This window comes from Rhinoderma darwinii, chromosome 6, assembly GCF_050947455.1.
Source record: "Rhinoderma darwinii isolate aRhiDar2 chromosome 6, aRhiDar2.hap1, whole genome shotgun sequence".
Classification (NCBI taxonomy): domain Eukaryota; kingdom Metazoa; phylum Chordata; class Amphibia; order Anura; family Rhinodermatidae; genus Rhinoderma; species Rhinoderma darwinii.
This window is the reverse complement of record NC_134692.1, coordinates 120,345,013-120,366,830: the sequence shown is the minus strand read 5'-3', so window position 1 is coordinate 120,366,830 and position 21,818 is coordinate 120,345,013. Positions and strand designations below refer to the sequence as shown.

The following is a 21,818-nucleotide window of genomic DNA, read 5'->3' as shown; positions in this document are numbered from 1 at the left end:
TTTAACTCATGCTCCAGACGTTTTAACGTATCACTATCTAATATGGAGTAACACCCCACTGAGGTGGTCCTCTTCCACCAGTAAGTGGTCTAGCTTATTCTCCACACGTGACATATTTTATTTTGTATTTTTAATTTACATTTAGTATAACATTCCTTGGAAAAAGTTAATTTAATAACTCTAATGAGTTATTATTTTAAATGGTTCATATGATGAGTACTGTGGAGAAAGATAGCAAGTACTAGTGTTTCAATCTATTAGTAGCTGGCTAGTTCAAAAAAGATACTGTAGTGGTGCTAGATATCTGACATTTGGCTCAAATCTCTCCTCTGTTGGAGCTGAAAGGTAACATTTTGGAAGTTTTGTAAGTTTTAGAATTAGAGGGGTTTTTGTAGCGTTACCTTTGGGTCAAGATGCATAACTAGGCCATGGTTGGCCAGCACATGTTTAATGTTTGCTTGGTTGTTTTTACCTCCAACTTTAGTTACGGAAAATGAATCTTGATTCTGGTAACTTTGCGTACCCAATACGAAGATAATTTTAACACTGACCATATTGTATATCTTACTTTTCTTGGCTGAAGATAGTGGGCATTTCCATCTGGATTATTATATGTAAAATCCTCGACATCGTAATGCAAATGGTATCGAATTTCCTGCTTATCAAAAAAATATATTAAGCGGACTACTTTATTATAATGGAAGATGAACACTCAGGGTATGTTCACACGGCTTAGCAAAATACGTCTGAAAATACGGAGCTGTTTTCAGGCGAAAACAGCTCCTGATTTTCAGACGTTTTTGTAACTACTCGCGTTTTTCGCAGCGTATTTTACGGACGTTATTGGAGCTGTTTTTCAATGGAGTCAATGAAAAACGGCTCCAAAAACGTCCCAAGAAGTGACATGCACTTCTTTTTACGCGCCGTATTTTGACAGCGATGCGTAAAATAACACCTCGTAGGAACAGAACACCGTAAAACCCATTGAAAGCAATGGGCAGATGTTTGTAGGCGTAATAGAGTCGTTTTTTGAGCCGTAATTCGAGGCGTAAAACGCCCGAATTACGTCTGAAAACAGTGGGTGTGAACATACCCTCATTGTAAAAAAATAATCTGGGAATTTGGCACTTACATATAATATATTGAATGCATTATATGGAAGGGGGACCTGAGAATCCAAGCAATCGGGACTATGGTTTCTTTTTTCTCTCATTTCTTCCAAGAGCCACTGTATCTCTCTAGCGAGGGGGAGCACGCGGTAGTAATATATATTGTACACTACCATCGAGAGTGTGCAGGGAGGAATGTAAAACCATATTCAGTTTCTCACTTCGCAGGATATGGAAACTCCTAGGTAATGAGCACACAATGAAGATGATGTTACTGTGGACTAGCCCGTATGACGGGGGACAGTGGGCGGAGGAACTAAGAAACAACAAAGTATTGGCAAATTATATATTGGGCAAAGTTGTTAGGGCTGATATGCCCTGTTGATCCATGAGGGTATCTTTATAGGTACACTTTAAAGAGTTAATAATTGCACCTGATTGTCTGCTTCAGACTGTCCATGAGTGGTCAAATTTACTAGGAATTATAGTATACTAATACGCTAGATAAAAAGATCAGATGCCCAAAGATCCTTTGCAAATTATCTTAAAATTCAGATGGATTAATGTTCACTTTGAACAATCGCTATTTGTTAGAAAGCTGATCACAGAAGACTGGTGGGATCATCTCTAATGTGCAGCAAAACCCAGAAGCTCGGGTTCAATTCCCCTCCAGCATCGCCACAGAGAAAATGGAGCAGTACACGGTGTCCATTGAAATCAATGGGCTGTTTGTGTAATGTACGGAGATGCCAGATCCATCAGAGACGCTTTTTTGCAGCCGCTCTCTGTTTCGGATAATTGTTTGAGACTTCAAATGGGCAACGCTCCTCTATTAACTTGAAATTCCCATATAAGATATTTAAAAAGTAGTTTCCAGACAAGCCCTTAAAATATAAGCACAATAAACATTATATGTAAAGTCTTGTGTACAGCTAATACACTGTTAGGGCGGGTTCACACATAGCGGAATTTCACTTAAATTCCGCTGCGGACACTCCGCAGCGTTAATCCGCAGCGGAGCCGTTTCTCCATTGACTTTCACTTTAATTTAGCAGTGTTCGTTTACACGATGCGTACAATTCCGCTGCGGAGCATAGGCTGCGGAGCGGAATTTGTTGTCCGCAGCATGCTCTGTCTGTTGCGGAGCAGTGGCGGACTGGTTGCGGACTCATGGCGGAATTTCTCCATTGACTTCAATGGAGAGTCAAAATTCCGCAATGAAGTCCGCAGATCTTATGTGTGCTGCGGAGCGTATTGTTTTTACTACCATGACATTTCTTCATTCTGGCTGGACCTATGTATTTCTAGGTCTACAGCCAGACTGAGGAAGTCAATGGGGCTCCCGTAATGACGGGAGCGTTGCTAGGAGACGTCTGTAAATAGTCACTGTCCAGGGTGCTGAAAGAGTTACGCGATCGGCAGTAACTGTTTCTGCACCCGGGACAGTGACTACCGATCTCAATATACATGTATCTGTAAAAAAACATATAAGTTCATACTTACCGAGAACTCCCTGCGTCTGTCTCCAGTCCGGCCTCCCAGGATGACGTTTCAGTGTAAGTGACGGCTGCAGCCAATCACAGGCCAAGCACAGGCTGCAGCGGTCACATGGACTGGAGCGTCATCCAGGGAGGTCGGGCCGGATGCCGAAAGAAGGACGCGTCACCAAGACAACGGGCGGTAAGTATGAATTTCTTTGACTTTCACTAGGGAAAGTGCTGTCCCTTCTCTCTATCCTGCACTGAATAGGGAGAAGAGAAGCACTTTTCCTGCAGTCCGCAGCGGCCAGTCCGCATCAATTTTCTGCACATTTTGTGCAGATCCGCTGCAGAATCTGCAACGCAGATTCTGTGCGGCATTGATGCGGACAGTTGCGGAGGAATTCCGCCATGTGTGGTCATGCCCTTAAAGTGCATTCAGTATTCTCCACAAAGCTTAGGTTGAATTGACCATAAGGCAGTTCATTTAGTTGTTTCTTGAACATTATATTTCCAACCTCGCTGTAGTGAGAAACCAGTTTTACAGATAGTTCTTTATTTTTCTAGGTGACCGCACTGGTGGAGCTGCCAGCCATTTATAGACATCAGTATTAGCTTTTGGATGTGTATCAGAATTAAATATATTTGTGGTATTCTTTCTACAATTACGTAGACAAATTTCCTTGACAATAAATTTTGTTACCAATTTAATTAAAGAGGACTGTCACCTCTCATGACATGTCTATTGTAGTAAATACTTAAACAGTATTCCCCGTAAAATAACAATTCTGGAACATTTTTCCTCAGAGCTCTGCGTTGTTCCGTTCTTCAGTTATTCCTTCTAGAATATTAGGAATAAAGTCACAACTGGGTGTTACCATTCCCCTTGTCAAAGGGGTGTATCCCTAAACAGTCTCACTCTGTCAGCACTGATTGGACAGTCTCAGTCCGTTTAGGGACACCCCCCCAACTGGTAACACCCAGTTGACAATTTATTCATAAATTTGTCGGAGTAATAACGGAGGAACGGCACAATGTAGAGTTCTAAGAAAAGATGCTCCAGAATTATTTCATGGGGAATACTATTATTTACTAAAAACAGATATGTCAGGAGAGGTAACAGGTTCTCTTAAAAAGCATTCTGGTCGCTGTGTGATTAGCAGTGTTAGCTTGCAGCAACAGGGTCATGGGTTTGAATCTGACACCATCGGCGTGGCGTTTGTATGTTCTCCCCATGGTTGTGTAGGTTTTCTTCAGGTGCTTCACTTTCTTCCCACATTCCACACATGAAATGAAATTGGAGTTCTGATCTAATATGGGGAACGTGTAACGAGGAAGTCACAGACTGAGTTCTGGTGGCCATACACATTAGGTAGCTATCGCTCGTTTCCCTTAAAGCAATTTCTCCCAACCTACGCATAAACATGCATGTTTCTTTCAACAAGGAGAGGGGGTTAAGCATCTGGCAGCAGTTTATCTTCTATATTTATCTCTTGTGGGAACAAAGGATCGAGTATGTTGAAACCTAATATGACAATAGTTCTTTCCTCTGACAACGGGGGACTGCCCCCATTCATATTAGAACGTCGGCCATCCTTGCTGAAATTGGCAGGTTTCATCTACTGTGTATGGTCAGCTTTAGAGCCTTCTAACTTAAAATACTTTTCTAGAAACAAAATGTTGATCTAAGCTGTACTTAGGATGGGCTGTCAATGATTGATCGGTGGGACCCCCCCTCCCCCCACTGATTACCAGATTTAGGGGTTGCGTCCTCATCAATGTTAACACAGGCACAACGTCTCGTTCGTACGGGCAGCCTGTCTGGCATTTCATATAAGTGAACGGGACTAAACTGCAATACCAGGCACATCCACACTCATATGTACAGGACTGTGCTTGTGTGAACAATGAAGGGGACGCAACCCCCACTGGAGCACCACAGCCCCTTCATTCTTCTGATCGGTGTGGGGCCACCACCGATCATGCATTGATGGTGTGTAGTAAGGATAGACCATCAATGTTTAGACCCTTTTTAATAAAAGCCTTTTGACCATTAAACATTACAATACAATTTGTCCTACCATGTTATCATATCTCTTTATGGAAACCACTGCATGGACTAACTTATTTTGTACACCAGCAGGAATTAGTGATTGGAGATCTGTAATTATGATTTGTGTTGCCAAAGCAAAGTATTGAATTACTGAGAGGATGCTTAGCTACCATTTACAACGCTTAGCACATATGGATTTCCATTGTTGACCTTGTCTAAAGTTTAATGTTTAGAAGGCTCTTGTATTGTCTGCCTCTTCCACATCATTTACTTAACTGTTTAGTTTGTCGTCAACCATGACGTGGTCATTATTCCAATGTGTACACCGTCTCAGCAAGATACCAGAGCTGGCTTTACGATATACGAGGAGGTTTTGTCAGTTGATAATTGTGCCTCTGGTACAAGACGTCCTGTTTATTTTGTTCTTCAAGTTCCGGCCTCAATAAAACCATTTTAACTTTTTAACTAGAGAATAATCTCAAATCTAAAGACGTAAACATGATCGTTGTTTGTTTTCCTGTCTCTTTTGCAGTGGAAAAAGAACTGGAAGATCTGGACGACACAGAAACTACACCAAGTTATGCCAAAATCTCCTTTGACGTGGTGTCACCAACTCCTCAGAATATAGATATAGTCATATAAGTACATTGGACATTCCACTACTATTCACAGGAAAAATCCACTAATCTGGTATCTAATAATTTGCCAGTTTAGGTAGTCTAGAACAAAACTGCATGATAATCTGGAATCTCATAAAACTAGACACAGAAAACTGAGCAAAAAGGACGACTCGTCTTATCAAAAGAATAATACATTTTAAAGTCTTCTTAATTTAAAACCTCAAAATCACAGTTTCACTGCAGTTTACCCCCAGTCTCATAATCCCACAATGATATATAGGGGTCAAAAGGGATTTCTGAGAAAACACATAGATGGCCTTTCATTAGGATAGACCGTTTATGTGCGATCGGTGGGGGATCAACTGATCAACCCCATTGAGCAGCAGAACAAATGTTTCTTCAAGCTTCAATGTTTATACAGGCACAGCGGCATGTCTGTAGATGCAGCTTTGTCAGATTATTTCTCTGATTATTCTAATAGTGTATAGGCTTGGTTAATAACTTATTGTTTTTACTCTGAACAGCCACAAGTTTGTTAATCACAAAAAAAATGATCAGGTTATTTTTAAGTCATAAGCAAGCACAGACCAAACTAAGTGTAAGGACCCCACCAGTCAACTCGCAATATCTCCAGCTACCTGGTCTCTTGCTTGAGAAAGGAAGGTGGGGGGATATTGGATTTAAAGGGTAACTAAACATTCAACAAACTTCGGACAAGTTATAGTGACATGTCAGAAGTTTTGATTGGTGGGGGTCCGAGCACTGAGACCCACACCAATTGCTAAAACGGAGCTGCAGAAGCTCTCGTGTGAGCGCTTCGCCGCCTTGTTTCTATTCCGCTTTTTTTGGAAATTGATGTAGCGGTGTATGGACTCAATAGAAAGTCTATGAGCCTGTACACCGCTACATCGGCTTTCCGGAAAAAGACGCTTCTGCCACTTTATTTTAGCAATTGGTGGGGGTCTCAGTGCTCGGACCCCCACCAATCGAAACTTCTGACATGGTACTATAACTTGTCAGAAGTTTGTTACCCTTTAAGGAGCTTCCTGGCATGTCTGACAATGCGGGTGTATCGGTGTTGTTCCTCTATTATTGACCCTGGAATTGTAGTCATAAATTGACCAATATCCAAGAGGAATAAAAGAGGATGACGCAGTGCAGAGTGCTCAGAAAAGGGGCCCCGGAATTGTTATTTCATGGGAATACAAATATTTACTTAAACAGACATATCAGGACAGGTGACAGGTCCTTTTTAAGTGAATTTTTAGGCTTTAAGGGGAGTTCATTAAGGCAGTTCAGATCTGGAGAAACATGAATTTGTAGTATAATGTTAGTGAATGAGATTTTAGAAAACCCTATTCACATATCTTCTGTGGATTTGATGGCATCCTGCAGACCTTCAAATCCACGTCACGTCGCAGTTTTGCTGCAATTTTTTTTTTTACGAGGAATTCACATTGTGCAATGCAAAGAGTGAGATCTGCCCTAAATCCACCATGGATTTTTGCCACAAATTTGCTGTAAATCCACTGGGAATCCATGGCGGGAATGTCACCCACGTCTAAATTTAGGCTTAGGGAGCGGTTAATTGGGGCTCTTCACTAACTTTCACTAGGTTACATGTCTCCAAGGAGTATCTGTATACTCAAAAGTAATTTTTATTTACTTTTTTTATATATCCATCTATTAATCTATAATTCTTGATAATTTCGCATCACTGGAATTTCACTGTTTTATTAATTGTTATATTATTTTTTATTAATTGTTCCATTATAAACCTCATTTTTTTGGGAAACCTGGCATCATAAGATAAAGGAATGGAAGAGTTACTGAAGCGTAAAACTGAAATACATCTTTTTAACAGTATACCCTCTAGTTTCCCAATGTTCCCTCTTCCAGACATAAAATTCATTAATGATACTGTAATTAACTGTATAATGTGCTGAGAACGGCAAAAGCCAAATGTATTTAATTGTTTGGCCCATTTATAAAAGACTTTGATTTTTAATTACTTTTGACATATTTTCAGCCATTATAATTGTATAAAGAGAACCACAAACAGAATAATGGTAAAGTTTTTATTTTTGTTAACAGCATATTGAAAATAAAACATTTCCCATACTATACAACCTTTTAATGCTTTTTTTGCTATGAATAGGATCATCATATTACAGAAAGATCTATGATTGTCAGCAAATTCAATCAGACTTAAAGGAATATCAGTAAGTTAACAATCAGCAGCAAAATAATACAATAGAAAACACCCAAGTATGCAGGTAATAAATATATCTCTATCAAAAACAAACCATTTTGTCATTTTTATAGATGCAAAAATAAAAAGAGATCAGTCTGTGTAGTTATAAAACAAGGGCATGCCACACACGGGCAACAGACTGGTACTATCTGTTATGGGTGACATCTGCCTACACTACCATTCATATTAACTGTGATCATATATTTAGGAGCATTGTAACATGACTGCCAACAACAAACGGGACTCATCAACCACTTGAGAATAAGGCCCCATGCACAACACGAACGTGTTTTTGCGGCCGCAATTCCCCCGAAAATCCACGGGAGAATTGCGGCCCCATTCTTTTCTATGGGGCCATGCACACGACCGTAGTTTTTGCGGTCTTTGCACGGCCCGGGAACCCGCACCGCAGAAAGAACGGGCATGTCCTATTACGGACATCTTCTGCGGTCCGGGCTCATTGAAAACAATGACGGCGGCCATGTGCATGTCGTACGATTTGCGGGCGTCCCGCGGCTGACAGTCCGCTGCCGGCCGACCCGAAAATCACGGCCGTGCACACGGCTACGGTCGTGTGCATGAGGCCTAAAAGATTATTTTGGCTCTTAGATTTTTATGAAAGGGGTTTCCAGCTTGAAGAACTTCCTCTTGTAATGCAGATTGTCCTTAGACAAGCTGATGGCTGGAGTATCTAATACTGGGAAACCTCCATAATCAACTGTGGAAGCTCAATGTCAGTATGGCACTGAAGTGCATAGAAAGCATGATAGTGCAACCATTGACGTCATCCATAAGTACTCTTGGCTATAGCTAGCAAAGTGGCCAGTCCATCCTCAAAAGCTGGCATATAATAAGGAATTGGCTATTGCAGAAAACCCTTTAACATGTCTCCTTTTTTTTCCAGGAACAGCGCCACTCTTAACCATGGGCTATGTTTGGTATTGCAGGTCAGCCCCATTCTCTTTGGTGAGAAGGAACTCCAATACCAGACCCTGGCCAGTGATAAGTGTGGTACTTTTTCTGGTATAAAAAAGCAGACCCTTTTTTTCCCCTAATCCTGTGCAACCACTTTAACTAGGAAGAAATGGCATACAAGTGATTTTTTTGTTTATACTGAGATGAAAGGTAGCTACATTATTAGATCAAATAATCCAATAACTGTTTTCATTCTGCTTGTGGCGTTTGAAGACTACAATTTACAAGGATCAAAGACAAAAACAGCAATTGTCTGGTTATAACATTAATCTACTGCCATGTTCATGCAGGTTGGTCGGACTGTTGGTTTCCAGCCATCTAACAAATGTTATATTTCCATAGCAATTATTTTATCTATCCATCCAACTAAACCATGCTACAATAAAGACAACCAAAACGATTAATGTGATTATATACACATTCTGGATCACTGGTCTCCAACCTTTAGATGTTGAAGAGACTGGACCAGTGGCAATTTTCGGTTAATTGTATCTGAGGCTGGGCTAGAAGGACTTCTGGACTCTTGGTCGTCAGAGTAGCAACATTTTACTTTATATATAAAGCTCATCTGATATCAAGAGCTTTAGCCTGCAACAATTTGCATTCAACACCTATCCCAGTCCTGTAGCAGTATGGAAAAGCAGAAACTGGCATAATGCGGTCATTTCTAAAACATAGGCAGTTTGGTTTGTTTCTATCAGTCTAAGGCCTGCTTCACAAGGCCGGGTTCAGTCCGCGAGACACGGACCGTATGTCGTCCGTATTTCCTAGAACGAACACAGTTCAGGGAGCTGGACTCCTAGCATCGTAGTTACCTATGATGCTGTAAGTCACTGACTCCTCGCGGGGCTACTGTCCTGTACTGAAAACGTGATTACAGTATGGGGCAATATTCACAGCAGCATGGATGATTATGATTCTAGGAGTCCGGCTCTCTGAATTTTGTTCTATCCGGGAAATGCAGCTGACATACGGTCCATATCTCACAGACCAAACAAGGCTGTGTGAAGCAGGCCTAATATATTTGCTAAACTGGTTGAACCTCTTTAAATGGCTCTTATATAATGGAAAATTGTAAAAAGTTTTGTGCCCCATGTATTTATAGCTACAGTATGGTCTCTACACTGTAGCAACTTGTGGCTGTTATCTCCACAGTCCTTTTCTTTCAACACCAGGAAACGTGTCAGCTGTAAGTTAATTACTGTTTCCTATATGTTATTTGTCAGGTTTAGGCCCCATGCACACCACCATAAAATTGCCCGTAATTACGGGCCCATTCATATCTATGGTCAATGGGAGGGTATCCGTGCCGTAGAAAACCTGCCGAAAAAAATAGGACATGTCCTATTTTTTTAATTTACGGACCATGCTCCTATACTTTATAACGGGAGCACGGCCGGCCGTGCCCATAATTACGGGTCGTAATTACGGGCACAGTCATGTGCATTAAGCCTTAGTCACAAGACAACTTTTCCAGCGTAGGCAGTGGCGTAACTTATAGCTCCTGGGTCCAAATGCACAATTTGTAACAGGACCCCCAACTATCACTCGTGTTTAATAATATGGGTCTCCTCATATGGGGCAGAGGGACCTTTTGGGCACTTATTTAAATCACCTGAAGATGCAAATTTTATTTAGCCGTTTCTTAGTTATATCATTTTCTGGGAAAATTTGGTAACAATCAATATAGCCTCCATTACAGCTCCCGGACAGGAAATCTGCCTAGATAAGGCAGAGGATGACCTATCACTTCATAGCTACACGTGTTTACTACTCGGAAATCTAAGAAAGCAAGGTGACTACCACTATGGGAGCTGTAGCGATGCTTTTACAGAAAATTCTCTTTAGGGTAGGGACACACACAGCGTGTTCATGTCGTCTGAAAAACCGCACCACATTGTGTTTTATTTTTGTGGGCGGAATTTCCGCTGCGGAAAGCAGCGCCGAAAAACTCCCCCAAAACGTTTATACTTATCCCCTCCCTCTCTTCTGTGCGTAGTACGACCTCCTGGGATGACGTTGCAGGCCATGTGATTGGCTGCAGCGGTCACATGGGTTGAAACGTCATCCCAGGAGGTCGAACTGGAGAAGAAGCAGGGAACTCTGGGTAAGTATAACTATTTATTTTTCTCTTACTTGCGTTTTTTGCAGCAGAATCACATCTACTAGAAGAGCGTTTTACTGTCCAATAGAAGCTTCTACGTGATACCCCTAAATTGTTAAAGCAAAGGCTTGGTCTCGCTCAGATTTGCTGCCTGCCATTTGGTATTCTGTCAGTTGAGACCCATACTTTGGCTTCCACTTCATATTCTGCTACTACATCATATATCTGATGTTAATGGAAAATTCCGGTGAAAAATTCTCACATTGTGGCTATTTGTGTAGCCTGACGCTAGATGCCGTTTTGCTATCCTGTAAGGGGGTTATCAATGTAAAATATCATATAGTATGTTTGGAAAGGTCCTATTAAACAGTTTTGTCTAGTTTGAACAACCTACATACTCTTACTAGGTAAACTGACCACAAACTTTTATCAGCATTGGAACCTGGCACTGAAGCAGCATTACACAGAACCCCAATGAAATCAACGGACTTTCCAATTATATCAATAAATGCGCCAATCCTTTATAACTTATATGGCGGGAAATTATTGATCTATTACCTCGAAAAGCCCACTCAAATCTTTAATAAAAAAAACAATTGTCATCTGATCACAAACTGCCACTTAATAGTAATATAGAAAGCTGAAATATTGCAATACTAAGTCTTTTTATAAGGAGAACATGACAGAATTTTTTTTACAGAAACAGCAGCACTCTGGTCCATGGGCAGTCCAAGGTATTGCAGCTCAGCCCCCTTCAAGTCAATAAGGTTAGACCTGCAATACCAGATACAGTCCATAGACAAGAGTGGCGCTGTCTCTGGAAAAATCTTATACAACACCTTGAATTAGCATACAGCTTTGAACCAGCAGTGCGGCCATAAAGCCCCCAGAACCAGAGTATGGTAGGTGCAGGAAACTGCTTCTGCCAACCAGCTAAACAGATGGCAGGGTGAAAGAGCAGGACAAGAACTCTACCTGTCAATGGCTCCCCTCCGAATCGCAGGACAGATGATGTAACAACAGTGCTATGGGCTAATAATAATACATTACATTGCAAAATAATGTACAAATACATAAAACCATTATTTGATAGGAAATCAACAACCGAAAACTGAAATGTATTATGTACAAAGGAGTCTGCCCTTGAAGCCAGTGTATAGAATATACTACAGAAGGATATGGCCAATGCTACATGGAAAGATTTGTAATATGCAATCATGCAACGTAAATCGCAGGCAAGCAGTCATGACTTTTAGGAATCTAATTCTAGTTCATTGCTTTCTCATTTATGAACGCAGAATTTAGTGCAATGTTCCACTTTTTAACCATAGACTGTAATTAAATTCCAAGAAACATGACTGATCATGGGTAATCACAAAACCACATATCTATGTATACACAATTTCCATAACTTCACATTCTAAGCTTATGAATGTGGTACATATTTTCCATAGAACAAAACAATTAAATTGATCTCATCCTTTTCCATTCAAAGTTTTACACTTAACAAAATTTAAATCCCAAATCCAAAATGTTAAAGGGGTTTTCCAGTCCAAAGAAATTGATGGCCTATCTTCGCGATAGGCCATCAATAGCTCATCAGCCGGGGCCCGACTCCCGGCACCCCTGCCGATCAACTCTTTTGAAGGGGCCGCAGTGCTGGTACAAGCGAAGTTCCCTTTATTTCCTTTACTGCCCACACTGTGAATTGGAGAGATATTGTGAACCGCTGCTACAAGTGTGAGCAGTAAAGGAAATGAAGGGGAAGCAGCGCTTGTACGAGCGCTGTGGCCCCTTCAAAAGAGTTGATCGGCGGGGTTCCCGGAGTCGGGCCCCGACCAATGAGATATTGATGGCCTATCCTGAGGATAGGCCATTAATTTCTTAGGACTGGAAACCCCCTTTAAGCCCTGCCCAATCACTACTGGGAACACTTCCAAACTTTGGAATGCCCCTTTAAATGAAACTTTCCTATTCAGGTACAGATTACGAGACTGTCCTGCAAAGATTTGGACTGTTGGTAAATATTAGGCAACCACTTTTGTATTGAATCTCAATGTGAATAGATGTTTGGTTTAGAGTATTGGCTCTGTTGATTTTTGTATCCATGGACCTCATTTATCAAAACTCGGAGCTCATCTTTCATTTCTTGAAACGTTCAAATAAAATTAAAGCTGAACTGCGATTGGTTTCTATTGGCAAAAAAAAAGTTTTTTTTGTTAGTTTCAATAAATGAGGTGCAATTGAGCAAGTATAAGGGTATGTTCACACGAGGTCATTACGTCCGTAATTGACGGACGTATTTCGGCCGCAAGTGCCGGACCGAGCACAGTGCAGGGAGCCGGGCTCCTAGCATCATAGTTATGTACGACGCTAGGAGTTCTTTCCTCGCTGCCGGACAACTGCCTCGTACTGAAAACATGACGGACGTAATGACCTCGTGTGAACATACCCTAATTGGTATACTTTAAGCAGCCATTTTTCGTTTTTTTTTTTACCATGGTTTATAGATTTTTGTCCACTAAAATAATTGACTCGTTGGGTTTCATGTGTCAATATTTCCACTGTAGAAAAATGTGACCGGAAGAATTGCACAGTGACATGTAGTTCATAGTGACGTAACATCCCGTGGTCGCATGACTATATCACGTGAGCTTGTTGACCAATGGCTCCCCGGAAGCCACTGGATGATTCGGTTACATAACATTATCTCACTATGGACAAAACATTACTTTGGCCTAGTCCTAACACCAGATGGTGGGAAACAGAGGTAAGTATATTATAAAGTTGTTGTTTTTTTAATTTCCTAACGGTTCCCAGGGTTATTTTAAAACACTCCAAGTCACAGACAACCCCTTTATAGATGGAGCTAAGTTAAATCGTGTTCCTGTATCACGGGCTAGCCCTGCCAGACAAAGTTTCCGCCGTTAAAATGCCAACATTTTTTGTGACATCATGACACAAACTACATTTTCAATACATGAGCCCCAAATCTCTGTTCCTCCTGTCATAATTTCTGTAATATGGAGCTATAGTTAATTTAAAATGTAGGCACTGACCAACAAGTAAATTATAGTGCAAGCAATGTCATCATCTTTGGATAGATTTAAGTGCTACTAAATTTACGGCCATTAATGTACATGGGTGGCAGGGTTTATCAATCCTTTCTAAGGCATCCACATTTGTGCAGTCATATCATAATTTGAATACGGCTATATAATAGCCAAATTCCGTTCTTGTTCCAATGTCCAAGAAATATTTTTTTCGGGGTACATCCGATATACAGCCTCTAGTTTTAAAAGGGGTAATGTATATCTGGATGACTACCGGTGTCATATGATGCCATGGCTCAAGTGGCACGATAACATTTGTGGAATCCGAGTAGCGCCAGTTTTTTTCTTAAGTATAAAGTTGGTTATACAAATAAAAGAAAGTCGTCCAAAATAATTTATTTTGGCCATTTTTGCAGACCATCCTTTGTAAAATTTACGCAAACGATATGGCCGATAACAGACTTCTATCTGACAAAAATTTGGTAAGCCAGGGTGGATAATGTCTTCCGTGTTTTCCATTGTGCGCAAACCCTAGGGAGTGAGTTTTTAAAAAAAATAAAACTGACTCTGATTGCCCAGTTCTCCCTTTTATGTAGCTGGTGGGATCATTCGATCATTTAGAAGCTTAAACCTTTGCACATTTTTTTTTACTTTTTGACATACAGCTTCTATGTATCCTGGACTACATAGAAATAACCACATTCAGATAAATGTAACAGATTTTCATTTGCAGAAATTTCTGCAACAAATTCTGCCGTGTGTGACTGTAACCTAAAGCTCCATAGTCAATGAGCTGCTGTTACCACGCTATTCAGCTATACATAGAAGCTGTATCTTGCTCTCAAAACCGAATCCGTCAGGTCAGCGGGACTGACGGCTTTGGTGACAGTGAGACCTGCTTGTCTTTGCGTGTTCACGAACATAGATGTGATCGATAACACGTGGATCCTGCATATCAGAGACACGCAGGTCCCGCTTTCACCGAAGCCGTCAGTCCCGCTGACCTGACAAATTCATTTTGAGTGAGGGATACAGCTTCTATTTATCCAAGATACATAAAATCCGTATCTCAACAAAATATAATTTTTTTTAAAAATAAAAAAGTTGTGTAATATCCGATAATAAAATGTTTTATTAAAAAAAAAAAAAAAGTGTGCAAAGGTTTCTATAGCCTTTAATAAGACTTTAATAGCGATTATCAAGTCTGTCTTCTGACCTTTTTATTTTTGCTGTTTTCATAATTGATCCCTTGTACTTGCATCTGTAAAAACAAGTCACGACGCCCTGTCCCTCCTCGAATGTTCTCTAAAACCAGACAAACACTTTCAAAGAAAAAAAATCCCTTTTTTGTGGTACAATAAGAGTCTTCTGTATTAGGCTATGCTCATAATGAAAACCACGATGCTCTGCCGAATCAGTCGTACGACGAATACCACTGGTGCCCGACTGACCCCATTGACTTACAATGGGGTCCATCAGGATTTCGTTATAAAGCAATGCACAAAGTCCATTCCTCCTGTCAAATCTGATAGAATATGCCACTGAGGCTCTAAACCTCAAACGCAACTGTGAACAGAACCTGGATACAAATGTAAAGTTCAACTTTAAATAACTCTATAAGAATATATTGTGAAATTGTGTAAATTGCTCAATATATTTTTTTTTATCAGAATCATCTGCAGATGCAAGTTGTCTGAAAAAAACCTCTACTGCTGAAGGGTCTTCTGGAGAAATTGAATTTCCGGTGTCTCTCCCGGTTATTATAAGAAAACTCAAGCTATAAAAGAGGATTCTTATCATTGCAGAATATCACAGAATTACTATTTAGGGGGAAGGGAAGCTGAATAAGATCACTCATGCTAGCTAGCCATAGACATGTCATATTTATTGTCAGAACCATCCAATTTAGGTGAAATGTGCAAACCATAAGCGGGTCATACACATAATATAACTGTCAGCTATCTACCATGACCTGCCCAAAAACATGCTCGCTTGGCTCAGCCAAGCTATCGAGGGACAACCGGGAGGTCTTTATACACATTAGATTGTTGGTGGATCCACAGACATTACTCTAATGTGTTTGGACACCTATAGACATTAGGATGGTGGCAGATCCCACAAAAATTGGATGTGCTAACAAATATGTCATATCTATGGCCAGCTTTCAGCACTTCACCTCCTGAATCCTCCCTAAAAAAACATGGATAGATTAGTTGAGCATGCATGTTTATTTCAATAAGGGGAGGGAGATGAGCCGTTGCCAGACACCTATAGAATTGCTTATCTCCATGAGGAACAAAGGATCTGGAATGCTGCAATCCACCACGTCGGCTATTGTCTGGCTGCCCCATATACGTGAGATTGTCAACTGATCCGGCTGGAATTGGCCAACATTCATCTGATGAATGGAGCAATCTTTTAATGAGACATCTCGGACGTCCTCCAACATCAATCCCTTTCCCTCACAAGCTTTGCAACCGGTGAGAGAAGGCAGACTTGGGCAGGGTGTAAGTTGCCCCCTATCCTGATTCCAACGTATGTTTGTAGTACAGGATCAATATGAACCGACTCCAAAGTTGGACCTTCTCTTTGTCCATGGTCACTTGTAGTGTTCTGTTCAAGGCAGTGTAGGATCTATTTAACCCTCCCTTCTCCCAACATTTTTTTGGACGTTCACTAGCACATGATACAGTTCACTTCAGTCCCTTAACTGCAAAAGCTTTTCCGTGCCCTTGGCAACTAATTTCCTGCCAAAAGAAAACATCTCACAATGGAGAAATATGAAACTGACATACAATCCACTACTATATTCTTCATAGGAACGCAGGGAGAATGAGTGACCATGTGTGAATTTAATGATCGGAAAGCAATGTGTGACTTCAATGTGATAAAACCATGGTAAAAAATAAAATAAAAACAGGCTGCAGGAAGATTATGAGAGTGTAAATGATGACGAGATGTAAAACAGATTTAATACATCCCCTCGACCCCCTCCCCCAATACATACAACTACTCCTCCAGGGAGATTCCTCTATTTATTTGCTTATATCCACTTGGCATGTTATGTAGGTCACAGCAGAAGTTCTGAACTTTGTTTCTTAGATGTATTTTTTGGGATTATATAGGTTGGTATTATAGTAGGTATTGATGTCAGTTTTAGGTGGTTATACCTGCAAACAAGAGCATATAGGACCCCATGGGCAGGATGGTCTGAGGTTAGCTTGGCACCATCCTATTTCCAAATGGGTGTTTCTGGCCTGCTCATGCTGCCCTTCTCTTCTCCAAGGGTTGGGGGTGCCAGTGTGGGATGGTGAGAACCAGCACAAGGAGAGGGGCACATTTTTATTTTTGCAATTAAATCATCTTCTTGACTATGTAGGCTCCTGACCTATCATTAGTTGTTAATCTACAAAAGCTACATAATCTGTCCAATTTATCATCATACTTACATTTTACATTAAAAATATCTATTTGACATAGCTCCTACTATACCAATTGGCTCGTAACAGAAAATTAGATTATTTACAGTAGTGATAACATTCAGAAACTCTTGTCCTAATGTTAAATTATTAACACAAAAATCTTAAGGAGCATTACCACCTTAAATCATAAAATCAACAGTCAGTATAAAATCTAGAGTTGTCCTCTTCCATGAAATTGCTAAAAATTATATTGGGTTATACAACCAATATACCCATCACTGCAAGGGTTGGCGTTCATTTTTTTTTAAATTCCTGAATGGCAAACGTGCCTTATTATGCAGCTATACATCCCCTGCTGGTATTTCTCTACATTACTAGGCAAAAGTAAGCTGGGTGCCAACTCTTACAATGGTAGCCATATTGGTGGTTGCTGTGATTTTCCAGAAACAGATATAACTAAGAAACAACTGAATATAATTTTTAGCAACTTGATGGAAGAGGGCCAGTCAAAGATTTATTTGGCTCATATTATTTGTAGATGGGAGTTCACTTTATTGCTATAGTTCATATGGATTGATTTTACAAACTACTACCCATCTGAAATAAATTTACATTTTAGTTTTATGTAATTAGAAAATGATGTTGTCTTATAAATGTCCGAGTCTTAGTGCTATACTTAAAGGGTACGTCCATATTCTCACCAAGAAGTTTTTCAGGAATTTATATCGATGGTCTGTACCTAGGACAGGTCATCAAAGTGTAACCCCAATGAGCAGGCCATCAATATAACTTCATGGAAAACCCCTTTAAGCACATTGTTGCAGCTTATATATAGATAAAATCTATGTAGAAAATGTAGTAACTATATAATTATTTTGTACTGATTTTGTATTATAGCCCAGAGCTGCATTCACAATTCTGCTGATTGGTATAAAAAAAACAGCTAACAAGTTTGTTGACACATCCTAACAGCTTAGCTGAGCTCCTACAATGCAGGGGGACATTAAAAACTAGATTAACAAATTTAGCATTTTAATTTTGCAATTCTTACAGAAGACCTGTCCCTTACATATGGTAAATAGTTACTGCAATGTGATCAGTTCAACACAAGACACTATGGAGCGCCACAGCAAGGAGCATAATACAGTTTTGTACAGTCTTGCAAGACACATATATATCTTCTATACAGCAATAAGGCCTTTCTTATACATCAGTGGGATTCCTCATCATGGTTCAATATAACGTCCTAAATTTATAAGCCATGGAAATCCATTTGATATTTCCGAAGAGCCGCGACGATGGCTGGGATTTAGAATTAAGATTTACAGGCCGAGCACACAATAAGCCACCAGGGTCGTGTTCATTCACTGACAAGTGGCATTGTCCATCTTAAAGCAGTTGATGTTCTGTAAAAGTGAATCTTGTTGGGTGTGTGGAGCAACTTGGAGTTACGGTGATAATATCCTTCTTTAGTAGTTATTTCAAGAGTTCGCAGCTGTTCACGTATGGATAAACCCTATTAGATAGGATTACCAGAGCTCTTGAGTGTTGTGTGGCTGTGTCCTGCTACTGAATCCTCCCTCACAAAGACAGGGCCAGAGGGTGAAAACCTGTCACTCTGGAACCTATATGCATTTCACCAAAGATGTCGTCCAGTGTAACTTGGAGGAGCAGTTGGGATCTGGAAATAAGGACAACAAATGGATAGCTGAGAATCCTGACCTCTATGTCAAGCTGTGCAGATATAAGCATTAGCATTGAGCGTATGATAAACCCTTTATATGTTCTATAGGTGCCCAGCGAGAGGTACTGTTCTCGTCACATACATTTGGGATGAGTGTCCTCCCAAAAATTGTCCACAAGAGCTAAATTTTATCATTCTACATAATCATTAAGAAATTATGACTATGGCCACTGTGTAATGTGCTGGCATATTTTACTACATTAATATAATATACATTTGTATAAACAGCAATTTCCTCATATATATATGTTAGGGTAATTGTGTTTCGATAATAAAGCAAGGAAGCCGCAAAGAATTCCTTGCATCTTCCCTGTCAGCAGACACACACTGTTTTATATCAGACTCCATCTGCTGTTCAATAGGCAGAACACAGGCTGCCATAAACGGCAGCCTGCATTCTTCTGACAGATTTTCATTGAATTTTAGGCAGCCACTAAAATTTGTGGACAATATTGAAATAATGGAGCCCCATAAAGACCGTTAGGGTCCAGCATTTCATCAGAGATATCAGAGGAACAGAGCTTTATAGGGACAAACCTAACCTTGTAGAATTTAAAAAGTACTAAAAATCTTTCAAAAACATCTTAGTACTTTCTAATATTCTCTGCCCAATATCTATTCCTAAAAATTTAGTGATTGGCTCACCTATGCCCAAACAAATAAATTATTATAATTATACGGCCAGTCCTACAGCACTGTTAGCATCAATCTTTTGCTTGCCCTATGGTGGACAGTTATTAGTTTTATAGTGTATGATATAGTGTCTAACCCTAAGCAAGCAATATAGATTCATGCCAATTTTCTTAAAAGTGCAAATTACATACAAAGTGGTGTTGAAAATAATTGCCTCCAGGAAAAAAACGGAAAATCTGAATTACCCAGGTTATACTTACCTCATCCTCGCCAATCTGGAGATCCATATGAGTCTTTTTACTGGCCACTCCTGCAGCATGCTTCCTGGGCGAGTCAAGACAACCACTGCCCAGGATCTAAGCGGGTAGCCAGGCTGCAAGACTGACCGGCAGGAAGACCCTCATGGATCTCTGAATTGGCAAAGACCAGGTAATTCTAACATTGGTGGTGGTATGGGTGCCTCCAATCTAAGCAAAAACCTGGATATTCAGCTTTTGACTGGAGTGTACATTTTTAGGTGGTCCTAGACTAATAAGGGTCCTCTTACACGGCCCGACGTGGGCGGTGTAAACGAGCGCCTATCAACGAGAAAGCTCATTGATTGGCGCTTGGAGCTAGTATGGGGACGAGCACTAGTTACTTCGATCGCTCGTCCCCATACATTTCTATCATGTCGGCAGAGCATCTCCCTGTTTGCACTGGAAGATGTGCTGCCGACAACGATAATATTTTAGGCTGCATAAATGGTATGAACGCTCGTTTGCCCGATAATTGGCCCGTGTAAAAGGACCTTTACTGTTAACTTGGCTAATCCAGTCAGTCCAGACCAATACTAGAACATTTAAAGGCCAAATCTTTGTGTCTAAGGTCATCTTAGATGGGGGTTTAATGGTGGAGCTGAGGACGGCAGCACTAATGCAATAAAATCTGGACGCTGCATTTTTCTCCAGCACAACATATCATCGCTCCCTTCTAGATTTGCAATTTAAAATTAAAAATCCAATTTTTTTCCAGTGCAGCCAGTTAATCACTGTAATAAATACATAACATAGTAATATTCCATTATAGCTATCATTTGATGCACTCAGTTGTAGACACGGCTTGTAATGTGACCTTGACTTGGAGCAACAGATAAATCCATTCCATCCATAATGAATAGTGCATCGCACAGGGCTGACATTAACTTTCTACGTAAATGCAGTTGGGAATTCATTATTTATCTACTTCAATAAAATAAAGCTATGTAGACAGAACTTTGCAGCTTCAAAAGGCGTGATAGACTAAGACATTGTCATGAAATCGCTGATCACATTTTAAAGGACTACCACCAGAACTGTTATATAAAAGGCCCTTTAGTGAAATAGGCAAATGCAAAAAGTTTTTTTAACAACAATATTAAGGGGATATTTTCATCTTAGGCATACATGGCATATTCACAGGTTGGCAGAACCATGTTCTCTTGATAGGTGACGGTCCCAGAGTTGGGACCCGCACCTATCAGAGATTTATGTCATATCCTCTGGATATGTCATAAATGCCTAGAATGGGAATATATCTTTAATATCATGGCAGGTATGTGTGCATAATTAGATTGTGATACACACAATGATCCTATGTTAGCTTTGAACTGCCAGACCGCAGAACAGGAAGTGTTGCCATAGGGGCACTGGGGCAGAGGCACTGCAAGGTTCAGGCTTGTAACTTGAAGCAATGACTACATTCATGAGTTCTTAAGAAACATGTTTTTTAGAGGGGCTTTTGTACAACAACTGTGGTAGCTCTTTTTTACTCTACTGAAACTTTTCAAATACTATTTCTCCATATTGTTTAGTAATAGTAAGGTTGGTGGTCATCTTTGTACTTTCAGAGCTTTGAAGGGGTTGTCCAAGATTTCAAAAATATAGCCGCCTTCTTACAGAACACCTGTTGTGTCTGGTATTGCAATTGCGTTCCATTGAAGTGAATGGGGCTGAGCTGCAATACCACACACAACCTGTGGACAGGTGTGGTGCTGTTTTTGGAAGAAAGCAGACATGTTTTTCTAATCCTGGATAATCCCTTTACAGTAGTTTAGAAATGGTAGAGCTTGTAGTGTCTTTTTTTTTGCCAATTTCAGAGCCAGGCAATCATTTTAGTGTAGTCTAAGTCTTATGCGTCATTATACACTTTAAAGTGACAATACAAGGTATTTTCTGAAGAGGATAAACGTTATTACAATAAAGAATGTATAATATGTGCTCCTATATAATAAATCTGTCACCAGACTCAGCGTTTCCTGTTTCCTGTTCAAGCTTTTGTAGCAGTAGGAGAATCAGCTTCACGCTAAGGGGGCTTAGTAAGTGATGACATATGGCTAGAATATACAATTATTTA

At 40.2% G+C, this 21,818-nt stretch overlaps 2 protein-coding genes across 6 annotated transcripts in view; one reads left to right on the top strand and one right to left on the bottom strand.

Moving 5' to 3' along the window:
- Positions 1-7,370, top strand: part of IQCK (IQ motif containing K) — a 98,735-nt gene extending 91,365 nt beyond the window's left edge. Inside the window, exon 9 of one of the 3 annotated variants that reach the window (XM_075830188.1) lies at positions 5,173-7,370. In XM_075830188.1, coding sequence (XP_075686303.1) covers positions 5,173-5,282 — 110 coding nt within the window. In that variant the 3' untranslated portion in view covers positions 5,283-7,370. The remainder of the gene's footprint in view (positions 1-5,172) is intronic. The other 2 variants (XM_075830190.1, XM_075830191.1) reach the window with 2 other exon arrangements.
- GPRC5B (G protein-coupled receptor class C group 5 member B) overlaps positions 1-21,818 on the bottom strand; it is a 76,547-nt gene that overhangs the window by 12,875 nt on the left and 41,854 nt on the right. Inside the window, exon 4 of one of the 3 annotated variants that reach the window (XM_075830187.1) lies at positions 12,461-18,749. The exons of the other annotated variants lie outside the window; for them this stretch is intronic. Within the exon in view, the coding sequence (XP_075686302.1) occupies positions 18,705-18,749 (45 nt within the window). The 3' untranslated portion in view covers positions 12,461-18,704. Of the gene's footprint in view, positions 1-12,460; positions 18,750-21,818 lie in introns of those variants that run through there. 3 annotated transcript variants of the gene reach the window in all.